At 41.4% G+C, this 23,279-nt stretch overlaps 2 protein-coding genes across 3 annotated transcripts in view; one reads left to right on the top strand and one right to left on the bottom strand.

Moving 5' to 3' along the window:
- LOC307023033 (synapsin-3-like) overlaps window positions 1-22,776 on the top strand; it is a 95,816-nt gene extending 73,040 nt beyond the window's left edge. Inside the window, exon 7 of one of the 2 annotated variants that reach the window (XM_079656027.1) lies at window positions 21,924-22,776. In XM_079656027.1, the coding sequence (XP_079512153.1) occupies window positions 21,924-21,998 (75 nt within the window). In that variant the 3' untranslated portion in view covers window positions 21,999-22,776. Of the gene's footprint in view, window positions 1-3,033; window positions 4,146-21,923 lie in introns of those variants that run through there. The other variant, XM_079656026.1, reaches the window with a different exon arrangement.
- Window positions 11-19,925, bottom strand: LOC307023035 (metalloproteinase inhibitor 3). Its single transcript, XM_079656028.1, has 5 exons — window positions 19,604-19,925; window positions 8,993-9,075; window positions 7,403-7,514; window positions 5,666-5,787; window positions 11-2,352 (listed from the first exon to the last, which is right to left on the bottom strand). Exons 1-5 carry the CDS (start codon window positions 19,728-19,730, stop codon window positions 2,155-2,157), a joined length of 642 nt encoding a protein of 213 aa, XP_079512154.1. The 5' UTR covers window positions 19,731-19,925; the 3' UTR covers window positions 11-2,154.
- Window positions 22,777-23,279: the final 503 nt, after the last annotated feature.

The following is a 23,279-nucleotide window of genomic DNA, read 5'->3' as shown; positions in this document are numbered from 1 at the left end:
CTCCTGTAGGCAGATTTTCATTAAATCTTTATTATAAAAATATAAAACACAGAAATTAAGTCAAACACTTCTCTAACCCCTACAAGGAACCCCCCTCACACACACTTCAGGAATCAGACTGTACACAGCTTCCTTGATTGGGTTATTTTTTAAACTTGACCAAGTCTTTCTGTGTTAAGCAGACAGTACATTTACACATACATGAACCACAGAAATAGTGACACAGAAACGCCACAGCTGGAGAAAGAGCTTTGTCAACACATACAGTACAAAGACAGAAAGGACATGTTTTGTACAAAATAAAATCTCTACTGATACGCGACTCGAAAGTCAGTAATTATTAACTTCTGTTGTACTGTCTTAAAACTAAATGACACGTAATCCGGACTCGGTGTAATGTTGCGTACTCATGCCAAAGAGTCATCATCGAGAGGAGGCAGACAGAAGGAAAAGTATTCAGCAGTTCTGTGTAGAAAACTTTGAGCGAGTTACAAAAATAAGATAGATTTAGGGTTGTCTTTTTAATAATTTAGAGAAACGTGTCAATATTTGACTTTAGTTCCAGATACAATCTTCCTCCTCTGATGTGATCCGACCTTAGCTTTAGTTCCCAGAGGTGGTTTAAATACTGTTTCACAAGAAAGACACATTTTTGGAATGGAGATGGATAAATAAATACAAAGTTTTTACATATTAGGAAATTGGCATTTTACTTTGTTTCTGGAAGATTCACGCTTCTATAAGCTTCTAACGTGTGTGTTAAACATGAACCTCCAGCTCCAACGAGATGGCTAGTTTAGCTTATGACTAAGCTTATGACTAAGCTAAACTCATTTCACTTGAATCAGAAAAGCGAAAAAGCATATTTCCCAACATTTAGAAAAACGCTTTTGAAAACTTGGTCAAAGCCACAGTGCATTAGCGATGTAATACTTTGTGTTAGTGATGAAGGGCTGTGACAAACCTGTGTCTGTTAATGGAATGGATTGAAGGTACGGCACTGAGAAAAAACAGGTGAAAAAAAAAATGTAGTGACAACATTGTTACTATCATTTATATATATATATATATTGACATATATATGTCAATTTGAAATAGTTAAATACAAAAGATTGAATATACACATACAAAATATCTCTGAACTTGTGGCTTTCATTGGACGAGGAGTACCACTCTTGGATTGAGCTAACAGACAGGAGTACCGTGAGTACCAGACTATAGCCTGGTCCCTCATTCCGGGGGGTGCGCAGGCTGCGATGGTTGTCACAATGTAGTTTTGATCAGTTATTATATATTTGTTTCTTTTTATGCAGATGATATCACATCATTTCTGTTTAATCTAATAAACATATAAATAAATGAATTACAGAGGTTTCAGATTAGTTTATAGTTCATTTCTGTAGCTTATGTTATATACAGCAAAAAATAAAAAATATCACCATCTCGGCCAGAAGTGAGCATCTCTCTGCGTTGGCACTATAACAGAGCATTTATTTTAGCCTCTCTCTGATATTCAACAGTGCTCAACAGTACAGGGTTGTTTGTGATATTAACATTCAGGTCAGCAGAGATTCTATAATCCTTAAAGACACGTTACAGTTAACACTGAACATAATTGATACATGTATACTTCACTGTAAAACAATACAATTTTCAAAGAAAATGCAATAATTTGAGGACGAAATAAGAGGTATAACATTCAGAGGTCATACCTTACATTGGCACTCCATCTACAGAGTTGGATGTGTGGAACACCGTCCATCTAACTGTAGCAAGTAGCAACAATGTCATTTGACAGAGTGATAATTGGCTACCAGGTTAGAAGAAGGCTAACACAGCTCACCTATTAACATCAATGCTATTGGTATTGAAACTTCAAATTGTGTACGTGTCACGGCTTGTTGTTTATTCCTGAGGATCCAATAAAGGTTGATCACTTTCAAGGACAGTTCGATTCGTGTTTGGAAAGTCGATAGTTCAACAGGGCGATGTGCACAACAAAAAAGGTATAGTTTTCTGTCAGAAGTGCTACAAAACAGGCACTGCAATGGATTTACTCTTTTCTCTTTTTTGCCCCTTTAAAAGAGGCTGTCACCTGGGATTGGTCGGAGTCAGGGAGTCAGTGGTTTGGGCAGGGTGCGTTGGGGTCAGGGTTCAGGGGTCAGTGGCGTTGATTGCGGTTTTGTCGCGTGAAGTCATGCCCCGGTACCAGCTGCAGTAGCCCTCCTTCTGCTGGATGCAGGAATAGTGCCGGGACTGGTAGCCCGGATAGCCGAAGTGGGACAGCATGTCCGTCCATAGGCACTCATTCTTAGAGGTCACAAAGCAGGGCAGGTAGTGGCAGGACTTAATCTACAGGGACAGAAGCAAAACCAAGGATGTAGCCATGAAGCAGGAGACCAAAGGTGACTACAGGTATACCTTACCTGACAGTAATAATATAAACTAATATGTTTTGAACCAAAAACTCTCTATTTTTTGGTATGTCTCAATAATGCTTCATTCTTAAAATAATCTGAAGCTAAATTATATTTACACTGAAGACTAAGCTAGAGCCACTAGGCAGTTAGCTTAGCTAGCATAAAGAATGGAAACATGAAGAAGCAGAAGGTTGCTCCATTTTACAAAAAATCACATTTATCACCTCTAGACTAACATACTGAGTTGTATTTTGTTTGTTTCACACATGTGCTCGTTGTTGTCATTTTTAAGAGCTGGATAGAACTTAGCTAGCTGTTTACTACTTCCTGAAGGCTAATGCTAACGTAAGCTAAAGGTATCATGACTCAAATTTAGCATACAGATTTGAGAGTGGTTTCAATCAATTTTTCTAAACCTTGCCAAGAAAGAGAATAAGAATACTTTTACAAAAAAAGGACATTCCTGCTTAATTATTGAACTTATTAACATGTTAAAGCTACCAATAATCGGTAGTAGCATATAACTTGTTGACAACAGTATGACGTATGAGCCTGGAAGGAAGTAATTGAGTATATGATTCGGTTGAAATATAAAAGTGTAACATATTCACAGGCCATGTCTCAATTCAGGGACTGCACGCTTTGGAGTACGCAGCCTACACGTAGACCGGGTAGGCTGGACCGAGCGGCCTACGAAATGAGACGTTCTAGCCTACGGAGCGCTTCGTATTTACGTCATGTGATACGCGCTGTTCGGTTGCGCTGCTCCAGCAGCCTGCTAGCAAATTAGCTTACAAGCTAACTCAGCTGAAAATGATCCAGAAACCTTTCTTTTACCTTTAACATTTTTTGGAGATCACCGACGGCGATGAAATAAAGAGGACCATGGCCAGGTAAATAAGACTGTTCCTTTAGCACCAGTAATGTTACATTAGTAAGTTAACAAGTAAATTATATATAGCTGATGTAATTTAATCATATTATTTCATATTTAAAATAAGTCTTAATTTTTCTGTAATAATAAAACAATGTTTTTTTAAATGAACAAAAGCATGTTGTATAGATTGATTGTTAACAATATTAGTGTTCTAATCTTAATAGCTGTGATCATAACAGTTCATATTCTCCTTCTTCCACTAAACCAGCCGAGATGATGTCCCACTGACCCCAGGTCAGCACCTCCAGGTCCAGCAGCACCGTGAGCCCCCGCTCTGCTGAAATACACTTAAATTAAACATTAAACATTTTGTATGACCTATTTTTTGTATTAATAAAATTAAACTGAAGACAGTGTAATGACCTAGAGATATCCTATTATTCCACTGCTTATGTACACATGTTGTAAATAATGGTTAAAAAAAAGTAAATTAAATAAACAATGAGTTTAACAATTACTATTTTAATTTAATTTTGTATTTTCATCTTATCACAAAGTAGAGGTAAGAATATATCTATCCTCTCTCTGCAGCTTCATGTCTTCTATTATTATAACTTTCATCAGAGAGGCGAAGTCCCACCCATCTACTTTCGGTAAAATTATTTATTGAAGTCAATGGGGAGAGAAAGATTATCTTTCGATCCCGTTTGAATTGTGCCACGAATTACAAATATGATGTTTGTCAATTAAAAAAAATGTCCATGTCAAAAAAGTCACAGTTTGTCGTAAAACTGTTGAAATATAAGACCATGAAAAATACTCAACTACAAAGACTACAAATCCCGCCATTTCCTTTGGAAAAAACTCACTCTTCCCTGCGCGCATTGCACCCTGGGATATGGTAGACCTCGGAGGATACATCAGATGTATCCTTCAAATCTGGGAAAAGAAGGCTGCATTCATGGGCCGCATTCGGAGGAGTCTCGTCTTTTTTTCCAATTGGGACAGCCTTCTTTCGGCGGAAGTGACGTATGCGGTCTACAAATGCAGCCTCCGAAGGATGCAGTCCCTGAATTGAGACACGGCCACAGGGTGTAGCATCCAGAACATGTAGTCCTATCATTGCTCTTTTCCTTTCATTCATTTGCTGCAGCACATTAATAGATGAGCTGTAAAAAGGCAGCTCTTTAAAAAACTAAATGCAAAACCAGTAAGCGTACCCTGGCATATTCATGGCTTTGTGCTGTGAAATGTGAACGAATGTCAGCCATCTTCGTGAAGCAGTGATGTATTTGTAGTTTCGTAATGATTCAATTAGATTTTACGGAGCGCCTTTCATGCGTCACACCTCCAGGTGCTCGCACAAAAAGCAGCTTCACGGTTGAATATACAGCGTGAATTGACAGGAAGAGTCACTTGTCTACTCAAAGAGATGATGAACGGCACATTTTGTTTAATGACTGCATGTCGCTGCACTTCTATGAATCTGAATGTGAAAATTCTATGAGCAAGATAGAGGGCACTTTTCCCATTCTGGGTGTTTTTGTTACTCATCCCGAGAGTGTGTCCTCAGTGGTTCAGAGACATTGGAATAGTTTTAATGATGTGTGGAGAATAATGCTCTAACCGGTACGCCACACTTCCTGCCTTCCAGTGCAGTAAATCAGCATTTGTGGAGGAATGCAGAGCGCATTTAATAAGTGTGATCATGTTTACGCCTGCCTGTGCTTACTGACTGAAGTGTCAGCTGATCGAAGGCGTTCTCTGGATGCCTCTGGGCTGCTGCCATTTACGCTCTGAGCACAGTTCACAGGCGTAGCTCAACTGGGAACAAATAGGTCTCTTTCTTAATCCACTTATACTGATAGGGATGGATGGTGTTAGCAGATGTCCAGGAAACGGCTGTACAGTAGGACTCCGCGGCTGGTTGGCAGCTGCACAGCGACCGGCTACGGTACCATTACAACTGATTCCCAGAGCTGTTATTTAATTACTTCCAGTGATTTTGAAAAAAATAGTTTTCTCTATTTTGGGTTTCTAAGAATCTATGATGTGGAATGTTGGTTCATAACTCAGTCCCAGTAACAACAGCCATGTCGACATGAAGGTCATTTGAAGTAGGAGTAAATGATTGTTGCAATGTAGCTGGAACAGTAACGATAATGAGCCTGAATTGGTTTGACCCTTCACATGTTGGGTACTTCAGTTAGTTTTCCTTCCTGCTGTATTCATAGATAGAACTCTTTTGTGCTTCATAGATCAACCCAGTTTTTAATTTGACATGTAGGAGTAGTTTACATTTTCCTTCTGCCTCCTCTTCCCTCATCTTTTGTGTCCTTTGCTGGTGAGGTTGCTGCTCTCCACTCACCCTGCAGTTGCACCCCAGCTGATAGCGGTGGTTGATGCCTTTCTTCTGGGCCAATGAGAGGCGCTCCCACCGCTCGTTGAAGTTGCACAGCCCTGTGTAGACCTTTCCATCGTACACTCGGCCTGAGGAGGAAAATATGGAGGGAATTGGTCAACAGCGTGTTGATTTCATGCAACAAATAAGATATTTCAGTTTGGACTAAAGTGGAAAACCATCCGACCAGATTTCGAAGCTTGAATAAACGTTATTAATCTCATCTCATTTGCAGTCATTTAATCAAAGTTGGTATCATATTGCTGGTATCTCATTGTGTTATTCACCTAACTTCATAATCCTCTGTCTGAAACACAAGATAATATAAACATACTGCTCAAGCAATCCAACTTGTTTATCTATGGTAAGACAATCTGACACAGTAAGCCGGTATTAAACCAACACCCCCTATTTCTGAATATCAAAAGGTCAGCAGACTTCTATCCCCAACCCCCCCCCCCCCCCCAATCCAGTGAATCCCTGCACTGGGATTACTTGAGTCACTTGCAGGCTTATTACATTGTGTTGAATGTGTGACATGCTCTGAAAATACTAATCAGGGCCGGAGCACTCAGGCTCCATCAAAGGAGAGCCAGGCCCTTTAAATTGGCTGTTATGCAGTCATGATCGTATGCAGGAACTTAATATAGACGCCTTGAGAGCAGCGAAAGACGTCAGTGATGTCACTCGCACCCGAGCAGGGTAAACATAGCCTTCGCTGCCTGGCAACGCAGTCTCCTTCACATGCACTATGGGGTGCAGTTACTTTATTTACAGGTCGGGACTTAGCGACAGTTATACGTCAAGCACCGCAGGGTCCAAAGTAAACTGCACCTCTGTTGGAAATAGCAACTCATAAAAGCTTGTGCTGGAAAACGCCAGTCGCTTCCTGCTAGCTGTTAATTACAAATTCTAAGAGAGGAAACGCTTTCTGCCGTGCGCCAGGCAGAGAAGTTAAAGGATTTTTTTTTTTAAAGGGCCTTAACAGTATCAAAAAGTAGGTTATAAATAGTGGGAAAGATTGTGTCACAGGACAAATGAAGAAGCCATTTGGGGAGGACAGGAGTGAGGGACACTCATGCTGTGGGAAAGACTCTGGAATGCATCTGAACAACAGCAATTACCTGACAGAAATGTTTTCATTAATATTCAATTTGAATTGAATACAAATATTAATCATCAATTTAAATAAACACATCTGTGGGAAAATGTTGTACTTAATAAGCTTTTCTCAGAACTGTTGACCATATTCCTATATAAAGAGACTTTTAGGGGACTTGCAATAAGAAAGTCAGTAGCCTAATATCTTGCATTTTCTTGGTTTTTCAAACATAAGTACAACTGAACGCTTTAGAAAATATTGTGACACTGCTTTTTTTCATCTATTTTACCCTCAAAGGGACTTAAACCTACACAGTCATTATTGTGTTGTATTGAAGACGACTTTGATACTAAAGATTGAGACCATAGGCAGGTAACAAATTACATTTGAAGTAGCCTTATTTTCTGATAGACTTCAATTCAATCAGACTACAATCGAAGTCTCCCCCTGCTAGCTGTATGAAGGAAAGCAGGTTAAGGGCACAGCATTTGATTTACTTCGGACCATAGGTAAAGCTCCAAACAATGGATCCATAATTTCCCATAATGCAATTTGAAATGATCTTCCTTCCAACATTGACTCTTGTCAGTCCCTCAGCTCACCTGTGATCAGGTACTGGTACTTGTTGATGTCAAACTTCACTCCGCACAGACCCTCCGAGGCGTCTGTGTAGATGTGCTGCACGTGCTGGACCTTTTCAAATCCTTTGTACATCTACAAGACACGAAAAAACCAAAGTTGACGTTAAAACCGAAACTAAAATTGCAATGATGTACCCTTCACCCTGGCACAACATCCCCCCCTGCACCCATATATATACATATATATATATGTGTATATATATATATATATATGTATATATATAAAATCAGGAATGAAACCAGTACGGGGGCTTTATCAGATGACATTCCTTAAGGAATGCCTCCTGGGATGAGGAGTATTAGGCTCTGCCCTTAACCTAATCATAGATAACATGATTATGCTGTGTAATGTGCTTTGACTTTGATGCTTTTTCTGCAAGGGCATTGTTAAAGTGGGGACCTCAGCTCCTTCTATTTACCCCAGTTATGCAGAGCCAATCGTCAGCATTCAATCTGAGACCTGTTATGTTTCCTTCAGTGTAATTTATTTGTCCGGGAACAACAGGAAATCCTTGTTTAGACGCGTCGCTCCCAGAAAAAGCAGAACAAACTGTTACTAAAGCCTCCAACTGTAGAGGTTTCAGGCTTAGGGCGATTAGTTTCATAGGATTTGTTGAAATTTGGAGGGAATCACATTCTATTACAGCCCACAAGGAAAACCTCTGTTTGCAGTATAAACCAGCAGACTGTAATACAAATAAATAACGCAAGAGGTGCAAAGTTCACATTTAATGCCTGAGGATAATCCTTACAGTGATGATTGGTGTGCTTCACCAACAAGAGGCCACTTAATGCTTTTGTACGAGCTGGGATTGTAGCGACGCAGTGCACAGCTCTGTTGAAATGTTTACACTGGGAGCGAGCAGTTTGGTGGAGCTGTAATGCCTGTAAGCTGCTAATCCTCCAGCCTGGCTCCTGTCTGAGCAGCAGGCCAATGTGAGCATCTGTCAGAAATATGCAGCGTTATGTAAGAATACAGAGGAAGTGAAGTGCGGGCTTTCCCACTAAGTATCCCAAGCTGCTTTTCAGCTATCAAACAGCGGCTGAGGGGGCGGACAGAAAGTCTTTCTAAAGAGTTCCTGCCACATCCAGTGTATGGAATTGGACGTGCCTGTGCTTTTACATAGGGGAGTGTTGTTAAATGGAAGAAATATAGCTTTTTTAGTTCAAGTCAATAGTGTTATCGCCTAGTGGTTACAATCAGAAATGATCAAATTTGACTCTACGGCCTAGTTTAATAGGAAGTGCATTTAACTGACTATGTTGCCAAGTTCAAGTTCAATAATTGATACAAGTCTCTGGCTCATCTAAAGACTAGAAGCATGATTTATTGTTACTCCCCTGAACAAAGCCAGCATGACTGCTTCCCCTCCTTCTGGTATTTAAGTAAGTTAGGCTAACATGAAACGCTAACAATACTGGCTCATGTTTAACTAGCATACATGAAACTGGTATCAGTCTCCTCAAGTTATTCTTGGCAAGAAAGGGGGCAGGTGTGTTTGCCAAAACGTCCTAGTGTTCCTTTAAGGTTTATCAGCACAGACCACTCACCTTCATCTGCTTGACTGTGTAGCGCATTGTTCCAAAATGTCCATCTCTCAGGAGCTTCTTGCCCACCACTTTAGCTCGAATCACTGTGAAGAGAGGAGAGGGACAGGTCAATGACTTAGAACTAAACTGAACAAACTGCTCCAACATTTAACTATGAGCCTTCCTATCGAATCCATTAAATAGCACGGCCTTGGCCAGTAGGAGGCCTTAGCAGTCCCATTATAAATACCATTTCAGGGCCGGTTGGCACCACAGTTAATCCGTGTATCTGATTTTATGCATTGCTGCAGTATGCCAAGGAAGGCCACTGGGGGAAAAACTATGGGGATGTTTGATACAGGAATTAGAGGAAGAAGAGGCATTGTCCCTGTACCAAGGATTAATTCTTACTGCTGGGGTTGAAGATTGTCCAGATGCAGGGGTAGACATTAAGGGTAAAATGCCACTGGCCCTCCGGCCCGGTGGAATTGTATTATCACTGGCCCCACCATTGTAACCACTGGCCCGGAGCATTCGTCCAAAAAAAATCGACTTATAATGAAGAAAATGAACACATTTGTTGCAATAGTAATTTATGCACTAACTACATTACTACTTGTACGACAACATTTGAATCATCAGTTCTTCCTCATTTCCTCAATTGTTCATATTTGGTTTATTAAAATACTGATATTGTGGTCATTGTTCAAAAATATCAGCTATTATTATGAGTATTATTATTTGTATAATGCGCTTTCTGCCTTCCTGTCATTAGGAGTTAGAAATGTAATGGCTATGTAATAGATTAGATTAGAACCTTCATTATCCTAAACTGCTGGGACATTTCCCTAAAGCCAATACCTTTTATATGTTCTACTCTTCACTTACTTGTCAGCATAGGTCGGCATTGATGTATAGAGCCGACAGAAGACCTTGTTTATATTGGCCTCATATTGAGAGGTGCAGTGACGCGTCCTAAAACCAGGAAGTATACGCTGCTGGTTTCCTCGACAAAAAGCAATGGGATTTCTCCAAAGGGTTTTGGAAAATAGCTGGAAATAAGGTCTGTGGAAAATAAACCTGTTTGATAAATGCACGCTTTGTTCAGCCGGATAATCTCCACATGTCTACCCTACTTTTATAATTTTCAAATCATAAATCTAATCGATAGATTATAAAAGGGTTTTAGGACGCGTTACTGCACTAGAAGCCAACTCCATCGATCAAGCTGGCTGAAACTTTCTCTCCCTCTTCTTCTCATACTCGCTGTCACTCTCCTTTAACTCCTCCGGTGACTTTCTTTTATTTGAAGATTGTTTTTTGCCCGGCGCTTGGCCGGTTACCACTGGTATTAAAAACATTAATGGCGAATGGTTAGGTGGCGCGATAGTCTGTAGTGAAGGAGCGCGCTCCCGCTCACGGGAGCCTGCTCGCGCTCCGCTCCACAGCAAACAGCTGTTTGCTTTTCACCCTACAACGACAACCGACTCACAAAACGCTATGTTGTAGCGTTAATAAACGAAACAATTTAACTAAATTGCAAGTCAAAATACCAATACCACAGGACAATTCTTTTTTTTAAAGCAATATTGTTTATGGCCCGAGCGGGCAAGTGGAAAGTACGTTATGCTGGCCCGGGGTGTCTAAATAGTGCTTCCGGGCCAGCGGGCCAATTATAATGTCGAGCCCTGAGATGACTCTTTTCTAAAAGGTAGAACTTGTACCAATCACTTACAGACATTTGGGATGTTGGCTTTGTTTGTGTAGTTGTAATATTCAGATCATGAAGGGCAAAATGTGACTCCTATCAGCTTGTTTACTGATTAAAAACACCAGTCATATGAGGTAAAAAGCTGCAGCGTGTCTCCTCTGTTTCCTTCTGTTTTGGGAGCAGGGCTTGGAAAATATCTTATCTGAGTGCAGGTCCCTCATGTTGATGTCGGCGAGGTGAAACTACTCAGTGGGGACTTTGATTTGTTTACTTTAACTCATGTTGGTGTAAGGGTGCTTATTGTGGAAGGCCAGGGAGCTGGGAGAAATGAAGGATATTCGGAGCCGGTGAATAGAGTCTAGGCAGAGCTGCGGGTCAGCTGTCAGTCTCTGTTCACCTGCTGCACACCGCCCATCGGCCGCATTCACAACTAACACTTGTCTTGTTTGTTATCTTCTCCTGCTGGAATGTCTTCAACACATTCTTTAGGGGCTCATATTCACACAAAAAATTTAGAAGCCTTTCATTATTTTTCTGGAGGAAGAAATGAGGCATGTGGAATGCTCTGTTTGGTATGTGTTGGTTTAACTCTCCTACTTCCACGCAAGTGGAAATGGGCACACAAACTCAAACAGGAAGCAGTTACAGCATGGCCACCCAAAAGTGGTGACCTCCAACTTATTTTGGTGATGAAGACCACCGATTGAACCAAGCATTTATTTAAACACCCAGTAATGCTTATTTTAAACCAATCCAAGTACTGTGGGCCATCCACAAGCTTTCCAATACAAATACACAGGACTCTTTTAGGTTCATTTTTATTTAGAGGTACTATATGGGATTTTCAGAAACGTAGTATTATTATTGACGTGAGTAGCTGTTGAGTGAAATGCAGTCAGTCTTCTGTTGCACGCTCTGTGGATGAGGGTAGTTTGTTGCATTTAGTGTGCTGCCTTTTTAAGCTAACATTAGCTGGTGTTGCTCACTGTAGGTGCTATAGATGAGCTGAATAGATGTACTCAATACACAGGAATCAGTTCACCGGCTTGCCGTAGGTTAAGGAAATTTGAAGTTCATTCAAATCTGTACATTGTAAATACAAAACTATTGATACAGCAAATGTAATTACTTTACGTAATTTGCTCTGTTTGACGAATGTTTCTGAGCATGCATGAAAGTGCGGAATATTTATTTTAAAGTTGTCTATAGGCGCTTTCACACCAGAGTACTTTTCCCCGTACTTTTCCCTTTTTATTCCGATAGTTCCTGGGATTTTGCGTTCACACAAAAAAGATCTGGAACTAGAACTTAGTTCATGAGAACCTTTTCACCCCCTTTTTAGTCCCTGCTAGAGAGCAGATACTTTCCTGGGGAGAAAAAGGTTCCAATTTCTGATTGGCTGGGCGAATTACAAACCACGCCCCTTAAAACTCTTAAAAGTTTTGTGAAGCCGCCATTGTATTTGCTGGCATTAGCTTTAGCATTAAGGCCCTGACACACCTACCCGATTTTGGGAGTCAGAGGCCGTCAGAGGCAGTCGGGCCTTCGCGGCGCCCTACTCAGATTGGTTTGTCCCGCACCGTCGTTGCTTTACGGCACATTTTCACACCTCCTGCGGCCGATCCAAAGAAAGTCGGCCAAAGAAAGCACTCTGATTGGCTGTTGCCTCATTTGAATGACGAATACACACTACCGCTGCCTGCTGGTAAGGACAGTTATTGCCACTCGTCGACTGAAGTCTTTGCAGTGTGTTTGTAGGCGGGTGTTCGTAGGCGGGTGGTGAAGCCGACGCAGGCGATGTAGCGGACGTAAAAGTCGGGACGCCTTCGGTACACGTTCTTTGGTCTCAGGTTGGTGTGTAGCGGCCTTTAGCATTAGCCCAACGCACAAACGGAGAGAGAGTAACTTGTGGCAACACAAAAAAAAACATTGGAGCGGTGGAGATGAGGAGGTGTCGGCATTCTGGCGATTTACCCAGCAGCTTCTACTGAAGCCAGTCCCCAACTCCGGGAACTTCCGGCCGGGGACTTCGGGCGGCAGTATACGCCGTGAAGTTGTTTGCGGCCTGCCAGTAAACCCAAAGCAGAAGAAGAAGAAGTGACGTCAGCGGCTTCATTTGCCTAATCCTTCCCCAGGAACTTATTCCGGTGTGAACGCGATCTGTACTTAGTTCACAAGAATTAAAGAGGTCTGATGAACTAAGTACTGGGAACTCAGTACGGCTAAGTACTTGGTGTGAAAGCGCCTTATGACAAATAAATTGATCAGATACATCTTCAGGGCTCTGTGCGGCAGTACTTGGATGCTTTATGCTGTTAGCATGCAAACATTAGCTAATTAGCACTGACAAACTACATGGGTTAGGGTTAGGGTAACCTAACCCTGGATACAGTGACATTTTGTGCAGTGACAAATTGGGATTCCACCTGTTAGCTTGCCACCCATGGAGGGCACTGCAAGTGAACAGAGCGTCAATTCAAGGATGTACCCAACGGTAAACGGTGCTTTGGAATATATACACCTTACCAACATACAACCATAAAATGCAAAGTTGAACATTCTGTCAAGAGCATAAAGGTGATTGTTTTTCACCTTTTGTCATCTTAACAATTAAAGGCACAAACAAGTCATTTATGAGCTCTTGGACAAGAACAAGGTGGAAAACACCTGATCTGTTAATCTGTCAACTTGTTTTTAATATGAACCCAACAGATGTACCCAAATGCAGTTTGACATACTTTTGCCACTGCAATTACAGGGAAAGCAGGGCACAATTACAGAGGAATGTGCAGATGTAACAGGAAGCCTCTCTTAAATACACTGCTGCTGTTATTTCCAACCATCACCCCAAAACCTAGTTTCTTCCTCTGCCCTGACCTCAAAAGCAACCCTCAGAAGAAACGAGTGTTCCTGTTTGAAGGGCCACGGGTCAACTTTTTTGACCCGAATACATCCAGATTGGTTCCCTGTTGTTGGACAGCAGCCAGTAATAGCTGGTGCTGGTGTGTGGAGGGCCTCAGCTGCTCCAGACAGAGGATTTGTATCATTCCCCTGCACTGACCCCTGACCTCCTCTCAATTCAGAGGTTATTTTTACATCCCATTACAGAGCTGCCTGTTCATGTCAAGAGTCGATGTTAAGAGTGTTTATTTAACCCATAACTAGTCTCACATCATCCTGGTTCAACTGGAAACTATGAATATACTATGCAGACAAACGTTTCTACCTCCCAAATGTTTATTTTCCACCTGAACATGTTCATTTGTCTGCATACAGTGCCTCATAAGGATATACAGCACACTGTCATTGAACTCATACTGACCCCACTGTTTGTTCTAAATACGAAAAAAAACATTGATGAGTTCTCCCTGCTGTAATGACAGATGCCTCATAATATTGTTGATTGATAATGTTGACATGCAGCATGATTCTAAAAAAAGTTGTGGATTGTACCTGGTGCCGTTATACTTTTTTAGTACAACCTCAGTTAAGGTAGTAAGCCGATACAGGACATCAAAACACAGCGGACCACTGATTGTTCAGAGAAAATCCCAGCGTTTTTAAACAGCTAACTGTCATCCAGCGGTTGCATTTTTTTAAATGTGTTCGACCTGGAATTTCTTTTAAATATCATTCGGCACCTACACCGTACACTACGCCTTACAATTTACAAAGTGCAGTTATTCCTCTATTGGTCGCCGACGAGTAATGGTTAATATGGTGAATATGGCATGATATCAAGCAGCTGAAGTAGTAGCATTATATTGGTTTACATAATTGGCACAATTAAGACTATTTGTTACGTACTAATATGTTGCACATAATAATGGCTAATAATTCAGACTTTAATAGTCTATTTGATATATCTATCGTCTCTCTGTACTTTAATGAAAAACTCTCCCTCCCTCTTACTTTGCTTAACGTGAAGAATTACAGGCCTTTATTTTCTGCGGAGGATCCGACATACATTTCCAAGAGTGGGAGGTTTTTCGTGATAAGAGAGTTAACAAGAAGAAGTAAATCCATGTTTCACTCAGGATCTCTCGCCTAAAGCAGGGGATTACACAAGCGTGATTGCGAATGCTAAATCTTAAGGTGAGCATGTAATTTAGTGCAACATTCATTTCAGCCTACGAACAATGTGGCAAACTGCGGGCTCGACAAGAATAAGGTTACTCATTCATGTGTGTGTGAGGAAGAGAAAGCAGAGAGGCGCAGGGCGGGTGACGCTGAGCTTAGTATGCACAAAGTGCTCCAAGGAGTGTGGGAGGAAGAGGAATTCTCAAGACGACACCACCACGCTCAAAAATAAACACTGAAACAGAAATCCTGCATGGTCTACTTACTGGTTAGTAAAATGCAAAGGCAGCCTCTGAAGTACACACTTTCATCACTGCCTCTGATACGACTTCCAGTTTTAACAAGGCGATAAACGCTCTAAGCAACAGGTCATTTTAATCGATTTTTGATTGTATTCAAATTGAATTACAACAAAGCCATGGTTCCAAAAGAGCCTAACAGATTGCCTGGTGTTTTCCCAGCATGCTTTGCTCCTTTGGTTCCTGCTTTTCATATCCGTCTCTTTTTATCTTTGTAACTCACTCACTTGCCATGTGTCTTTTTTTTCCCAGAATTGTTGGTCACAGGGTTACTGCTGTTTGAATGACAATCCCATATTAGTTCAATCAATACTTGGAATATCTGTTTTACAGCTTTATTTGTAAGAGTCTGACTTTGTTTTTCAGTAAAAAGCCACCGTTGATCAAAGTTGACATTCTAGTGAGAAATAATTGTTGACCTTTCTCGGCGAAATTATTCAGTGCTCCCTTTACAAGTGATGAAGGCGAATAAAGTTGGATGGTGGTGCAATAGTAGCTGTATCGTAGTGTGTGCTAGGCTGATGTCCATGGCCCCTGTGCTGGCCTCCTGTTTAAAATAGTGGACCCCCAAGAGGCTGGTCATCAGTGAAGGGAGGGACGGAGTGGACATTCGATACGCCTGGCTCATGGGACAAACATCCGAGGCTTGCACATAATCCAAAACCTTTGATATATCATCGTATTTTAGCTCACTTTTGGGAAAACTACTGAAATTTGATCAGAGTGACATAATGCATCTCATTACAGCTGCATTAGCTCACCTGTCACCTGTTGACCTGCATATTTGGGGTTGGGGGAAAGCTGACAGAAAGAATGGTGATTTAACTAAATGCTACTCATTAGCAGCCGGAGGAGGTGTGTTAGTACCAGGAGACATCAGTCCAAAGCTGCTCTGCTGCACAAAGCTGCTCTATGCTGCACAAAACACCCACGGCAGGGCGGGATCCGTTTCTCACATATCAACCTAATCCTCAGCAACTGACCTGGTTTGCGGTGCGAGCATGTAAAGGTTTTCTCTGTCACCCCCAGTGCTTGGGAACCAACGTCCTTACAGAACCATATTAAATCTCAGGGCCAGAGTTCACTGCCGGGCCTCTAATCTTGCTGTTTGAGGGCATTGGAAAAACAAGCACTGCTCATATCTCCTTGTGAATGGACTACTTTAACCCAACCGCCCAATAGCAACCAACTCAGTCCCCAGTCAAAGAAGGAAGCTGGGGCATTGGCAGGACATGGCCCACTTACATGTCTTAAATACCACCATCCAATTGAAATTAAAGCAATACACAATTTCCAAAATGCCAAACCTTTAAAGTAGTGTGATTCATCCAATTGAGTGTCTGCAAGTGATTATGGGTCACTGCCAAAAAAACAAGAGATTCGAACTCAACTTCAGGTCTTAGATTGAGAACATTCAGGCCTGTCTTCTTGAGAATAACCGTGTTTCTCCCTCACTGCATTAACATTTCAAACCCATACTCTTGTTGTTATCTGGACTTGACTATGATACATGTAAAAGTGCAGGTGATATAAATAAACGTCAAATTGAAGAATGGACCAAAATTGAAGGATGACTTTGTGACATTTGAATAAACATGAATAAAAGTGCTATTCTATAGTGCTGAATTCCTGTTTTAACACATTTTGACTTCATGGCATATTTAATAAGGAAATTTTACCTGCATTTTAAATACTATAGTCCAAGAAAAAGTACATTTCACCCAGGTTAATGAATGAACTAGCCGTGACTGCAGCATCCAACCAGTGTTTCAGAAGAAGTATATTCGTCAGCTGCACAGCGACAGGTTAGGCTCAGGATCGGCTCTGTTTGCGTTTACAACAGCCATCTCTGCACCTACTGACCAATAGAAACGCACAGTACATGGGCTACAGGCGGCGGGATGTTTATAGCAGGTGATAATGAATTACGACCTACAACAACAACAACAACCTGAAGCTTACTGTGCTACAGACAAAGCAGTACTCAACACTGCCAGGGTAATAAGCTAGCCTTATCCAATTGAAATGCAGGTTACTAATTGCTTATCATTATAAAATTACGCACATGCAACACATTCTGTGAATTAAGAATGAACAAATGAAATTTATACAAAAAGTTTCCAACAAGTTCGAACAAACAACCACAATCTAAATCCCAAGAGTTATCGCTCTGTAGGAGTTCTTATGAGATCTCTGATTCATTGATGTATTAGTTGACTATGAAAGAGTAGCCTTATGTTAAAGGCTGGTATTTGGAGTAACCGGACATAACAATGTATCGGAGTGTTGAGCGAACATTGGTAAATTGTAACATCTGCGGAGAGTCCTTATATATAATGCACAAAAGCATAATGACCAACAAGTTATGGGAGGTGAAGCCTTCTCTAGCATCCATTACCTGCGCCTGCTCATAGATATCAGATGATGGGTTCCTTCAAAGCACAAGCCAAGCCAGGACGTTGGGAATGGGATTTGTGGGGCTCACAGCTGATCACTGCCGCCATTGAAGTCAGTCCCAGTGAATGCCAACACCAAAGATATCTGAAGATCTGCAGGACTGTGAAAGCATCACATGAGTGTTTGTGGTTGCTTCTTTTTCCCTTACTCCAACCGGGCACCTCCTCCGTCACAAGACTCTACGGAGAATTCACCAAAGAATCAATGTGATCTCCCGCCTACCTCAGATCTAAAAGAAGTGACTTCCACCAACGTGAAATACTCTGGTTGTGTCCTCCATATTTGGAGAAGCCTTATTTTCTTGGCTGCATTTGAGGAGCCTTTGGAACACGAAACCCTTGCAGTGTGCCGATGGTGTACACAGTACTGAGTGAACAGGACACAGCAAATTAAACAGTATTTTAAAGCCACGCTAAAGCCTAGATGTGAAGTATTTATTGGAATGCAACAACAGGTGATCAGTTAGGTAGAGAAAAGCTGTTGGATCTCACGGGAAGGGAGCTAGTGGCAAGAGAGTTTAGAAATATGCTGTATTAGAGGTTGTTATTTATTATTTCACTTATCGATCAAATACAAGGTCATAATAATTAATTAATAGTCCAAACGTGTTTTTTCCCACCAAGAGTTGGATGAGAAGACTGATATCACTTTGAAGCTGTAGCCTGTTAGCTTAGCTTAGCACAAAGAGAGGAAACAGTGTAGGTACAACATCAATAGTACATGTTATTGTATCATTAGCAGTGTCACCTCTATTGGTGACAGGCAGTAAGTGCACCATCATTAAAAAATATGTCTTGTGTGTGGGTATGTGTCTGTGTCTGTGTCTGTGTGTGTGTCTGTGTGTGTGTGTGTGTGTGTGTGTGTGTGTGTGTGTGTGTGTGTGTGTGTGTGTGTGTGTGTGTGTGTGTGTGTGTGTGTGTGTGTGTGTGTGTGTGTGTGTGTGTGTGTGTGTGGGGGGGGGGGGGGGAGGCCTTGCTGCAATAACTAGGACTTCCCTTGTAGCGTGTAAGACGACACTAGGCAAACACATGGGCTACACATTCTGCAGTGTGTATTCAGTTTAGACTGAGAGATTATTCTTGATTATACAGTATGTCAGAGTTTCTTAAAATGATATGTAACCAAAATATCAGCTGCACTCAGCAAGGCTGTCAGCTTCTGTCTTTGTCTTTGCACATGTGAAGAAATCCTCTGACCCATATCCCCCCTGACACTCTGATACACACTGTGGAAACTCTCACCCCAAAGATTCTCCATCCCTGCAGATCACATAATCCTGAGCTTCTAAAAACAGAGGCCAGGCTAATACAGATCCCAAATTCATATTATTTTGGGGAGTCAGGGAACGCATAACCAGGCAGTAAAACAAGCTATGTAACCTCCCCCCCTCGTGGCTGTTTGTGTACCAGAGGCCGAGCACATCTGAGTTACAACCGAGCGCTGGCTGACAGACATGCCAGTGCTGTATGCTCATAAATAAGCACTACCTGAATCAACTACCATGACTTATCATCAACAATGTAAACCACTTCTTCCTGTAGCTTGAACCATGACAACATTAATGTGGGTACTTTTTTAGGGAAAAAAGCCATGAAAATGTTAGGCAACTATTGCATTAGTTTAACAGCCATCACTGTTAGTTACATCTCTGGACCAGAGTCGTTCACTGACTAGAAGCTAAACGCTCAAGTGAGTTATTCAATTAAACAGAAGTGGAAGAAGTACTCAGATTGTGTACTTAAGGAGCAAACAATGAAAACACTCATGTACAGTATTTAGTAGTATAGTAACTGTTACTTTTAAACACTACAATTAAATAATAACTATTTTAGAAATGTGTTCTGAAAATAACAGAAGAAGTACTGGTGTAAACATTTAAGTAAAAGTCAAAGGTAGTTAAATAATGTCACTGTAGATCTTAATAGCAAGTTTCCTGTATACTCATCCAGTAAACAGATCAGAATCAGAATGCCTTTATTAGTCCCGCAGGTCAGATCACTTTTATTCTAACACATGCTTCCAAACATCACCCTGCTGAGCCCCAGCAGTTCCCGGCCCCGGACAGCGCACCGGTCCCTCACTCACCTATGTCGGCGCTGCAGAAGGCGTCCTGCGGGTGCGTCATGGCGCAGGAGCAGGCGTCTGTGAGCGGGCTCCCCTGCAAGCTGAGCAGCAGCAGCAGGCCGAGCAGCGGCTGGGTCCCTGAACGCATCCTGAATCTGTCCTGTGTGTGTGCTGAACACTGTGGTCCTGCTGTGTGTATGTCCGGCTCTGCTCTGAGTTCTGTGTGATCCTGCACAGCGCGCGCTCTACATATAGCGCGCGGAGTGCCATACACGCCCCCTTCCCACCTCTGCAGCTCGCGGGCGGGGCAGCCAATCAGCGGCCGGTGATGCCATCAGACAGCAGACACGATGACATACTGGAACTTTAGTCTGATGTCCCAGACTGACACAACAAATGATAGAGAAAAATGTAATAATCAGACGGGTTTAAAGCATGTTCAAACCATGCGAGGCTGAGAGGTAGATGGAGACAGTTATTCTAGTTGTTTGAGATTGAGCTAACTTTAAATACACATGGAAAACTATTAAGTTGGCATACAAAAATAGATTTTTTTAAAGATATAGATATAAAATATAGGCCACAAAATAGAACAAAATAAAAAAATGTACAAGTACATGAAAAAACTACCTTTTGCCTGTAATGTCCTGCCTTAATGTCCTGGCTGCTCATTTAATAACTATTGTACTCGTTTGTTGTTAGCTTTTGTGCTTAGAAAATACTAAAGAAGACCATTGTCTCTGTGTTAGCTGATTATTTTGTAGTATTCTGTTGAGTATTAAACAAGTGCGTGAGGTAGAGGGTATTTAAATAAATTGATCAGTAAGTCAGAGATGTGCAACTATATTTAAAGTGAATCTATCATGCTATATTTGAAACATATATTGTAGGGCCATACCTATATAAAGTATATAAATATATTTATTTTTTCAAAATACCGAACAGATCCTGCATTTTAGCCATGCCTCATTTCGCTCTATTTGCTCTTTCCAGCCCTGTTTTTGCAGGGGGCTGATTCTGTGAGCTGCAACTGACCATGCCCCCCTGCAGGAGAGGGGAGTCGGCATTTACTTTGGCATTAGGGCAGGGATATCTAGTTACTTTCCAAGGTTTGACATAATGAATTGTGCTACTTTTAAAGCAAGCAACAATGTTTTCAAATCTGTAATCAAAAAGTTCCTCAAAAACGCTATCGAAGCAGTTCCTGCCGTTGCTACGTTAGTTCAAACAGTAACAACGGACAATTTTTCTTAGCGGATGCATGTCAATTTAAATCAATACATACAACAATTTTTTTTAATTAATTTTCTAAATCCATAAAAGAATTTCAATTAATATTGGGAGTCATGTTGTTACTTTGTTGAGAACGTTGATCTAGATCCCTCCGCTTCGCGTCGGCTCCTGATCAGCCTGTCGGTGTTCTTTTCCCGATAATGACCGCGTCGCTGCACATTATCCCTTACATATGATTATATAGAGTCATTATTCATTTGTTTTAAAGCAGGAGGCGCAAACGCTTACCTCAGGGATGGAGAAAAAGAGCCACAGAGGAGAATAAACAGAAGGGCAACCATGGCAACCTTGCACAGGAAGTCTTCTTCGCTGCTTTTGTGGCAGACTACAGCGCCACTTACAGGCCTGGCATATGTACTACAGCGTCTCCAGCGCTTTAAGGCAGCAATGGCCGGCCGTGGCCCAACCTCTCGTTCCCCTGATAGGTGGAGAGTTGGCCCAATAGCCGTAGCGCCACCGTCCTGAAGTCAGGACAGTGTTTAAATCTGTATCAGTCTGTATCAGATCCGTTGCAGCCCCTTTTTTAGAGATTTGGGTATGGAGGAAAATAGAGAGGGTTGTATTTTCTGACACTTGGTGAGTTCCCTGGAACACCGGGGACACATATTCATGTATAAAAGACGTACAAAAGTGCATTTTGCATGATAGGTCCCCTTTAACTTTTTGTTCTAAAACATTTTTTTATAAATTATCATGGGAAGTGCCCTTTTTCTCACTTGAGCCCCCGCCCCCCAAAATGTCTGTTCACGTCCCTGGATAGATAGATAGATAGATAGATAGATAGATAGATAGATAGATAGATAGATAGATAGATAGATAGATGGATAGATATGAATGATACATCTTCACAATAAAGAAGCAGCATTTATAATGTGACTTCCAAATACATCCAGATGAGATCTCTGTTGCTGCCATACCTAATTTCTTTTTAATTAGCTGCTGAAACATTTTCCCTATGACTAAAATACAAATTAATACAAAATGTAGCAGCTTTATTGTTTCATTTTATCAACAACATTTTCATCTTTCTCACTTCTCCCCCACTTAGTCATCCTGCCCCCTCCTCCTCCTGACGCCTCCTTCAGTCTGCTGCAATCAAAGGCAACAGAGAACTAATCAGTAACAACAGCTGTGAAGGCAATGCAAGCTTCTGTTTCATGTATGTTTTATTTGTAGTTAACCATCAAAGGAAGATGTTTCAGTGCTACCTGTGGCTGTTTCCCTGTAGGCAGCACCTTGTGATGACACTAACAGGATATATTGTTTTAGACCAGAATAATTCACAGGAAGTCCTGAATGGTTTCACAGTTTCCATTCACCTTCACCCATGACTCACATCAGGAATTAAACATGCACTATGATTATTTTCTTTGGCCCTGCAAAGCAAATGTGTAAACCTTCATAACCATTGAAGTCCAGTTAAATCAGAAGTGAGATCTGAGCACAGAGCAGCTGTGGTTACACATTGATAATGCCGTTCAGATATTATTTCAGCCTGATGTCTTAACCAACAGTTTGGTCACATTCCTCGGTTAGACGCGGGACAGTATGCATAGCAGGTGGATTTACATTATGTGCCCAAAAGAGGCGATGAATACTGAAAGAATCACAGGAAGTTACGGTGGGAGGGGAGTGATTCATGTGGGTAATATGTCAAATGACTTCACTCATGGAGGTAAAACAGCCCTGCATTCCTATCATATATCCTAAAGATAACAAGTGGGCAAAGAGAAGGAAACAGACCGAATAAGGGAAAACATTAATGCATCAATATATTTTAAAGGGACGTCCATCTTTAAATTTGAGCGTAATAACATCCAGTGTATAACTCAGTTACAAACCCTTTTCATGCTCTGTGATCATGGGGGGGTGAGCTTGTTGACAGATGGTAGACTGGTCTGTCAGCTATACTGTATGTCCCTCAGAGGGTGGAGGTATGGGGGGGAGTGTAGGCTCACAAAATGAGGAGAAGTCAGACTCACCTGCTGTGAACCCTGCATCTGTACTGTGAGGACTGGACCTCTGATATAGTTGTTTTGTTGTCAAATGTCAATAACTAATGTACTCTAAGTAACTAAATGTAATTCTAAATGGCCTCAGATTAAATATAGATGTTGTAATATGTGTTATTATCTCCTGTGGTGAAGAGCTCAAGTTGCTCCAGTTTGTACTCTCTGTAATGTCCCCTGAAAGCAACAGGCGGGACCTGTCCTCTGCTTCCTGCCAGCCCCCCCTAAAGAGAGCCACACACTGAAGCAGAAGTTTACGAGGCAGGTGATATAAGGTGGCTTTAAAAATAAATGCAAACCAAAGAGCAGCACTTCATCACTAAATATCTCTTGGAAATTAGCAAGTTAAAATGTGAAGTTTGTTGATGTTTTGTAAACTGTGACGTAACCATACC

The sequence above is a fragment of the Notothenia rossii genome (genome assembly GCF_949606895.1).
Source record: "Notothenia rossii genome assembly, chromosome: 10".
NCBI classification, from domain to species: Eukaryota; Metazoa; Chordata; class Actinopteri; order Perciformes; family Nototheniidae; genus Notothenia; species Notothenia rossii.
The sequence above is the reverse complement of the archived record's forward strand: the minus strand, read 5'-3'. Positions and strand labels throughout refer to the sequence as shown.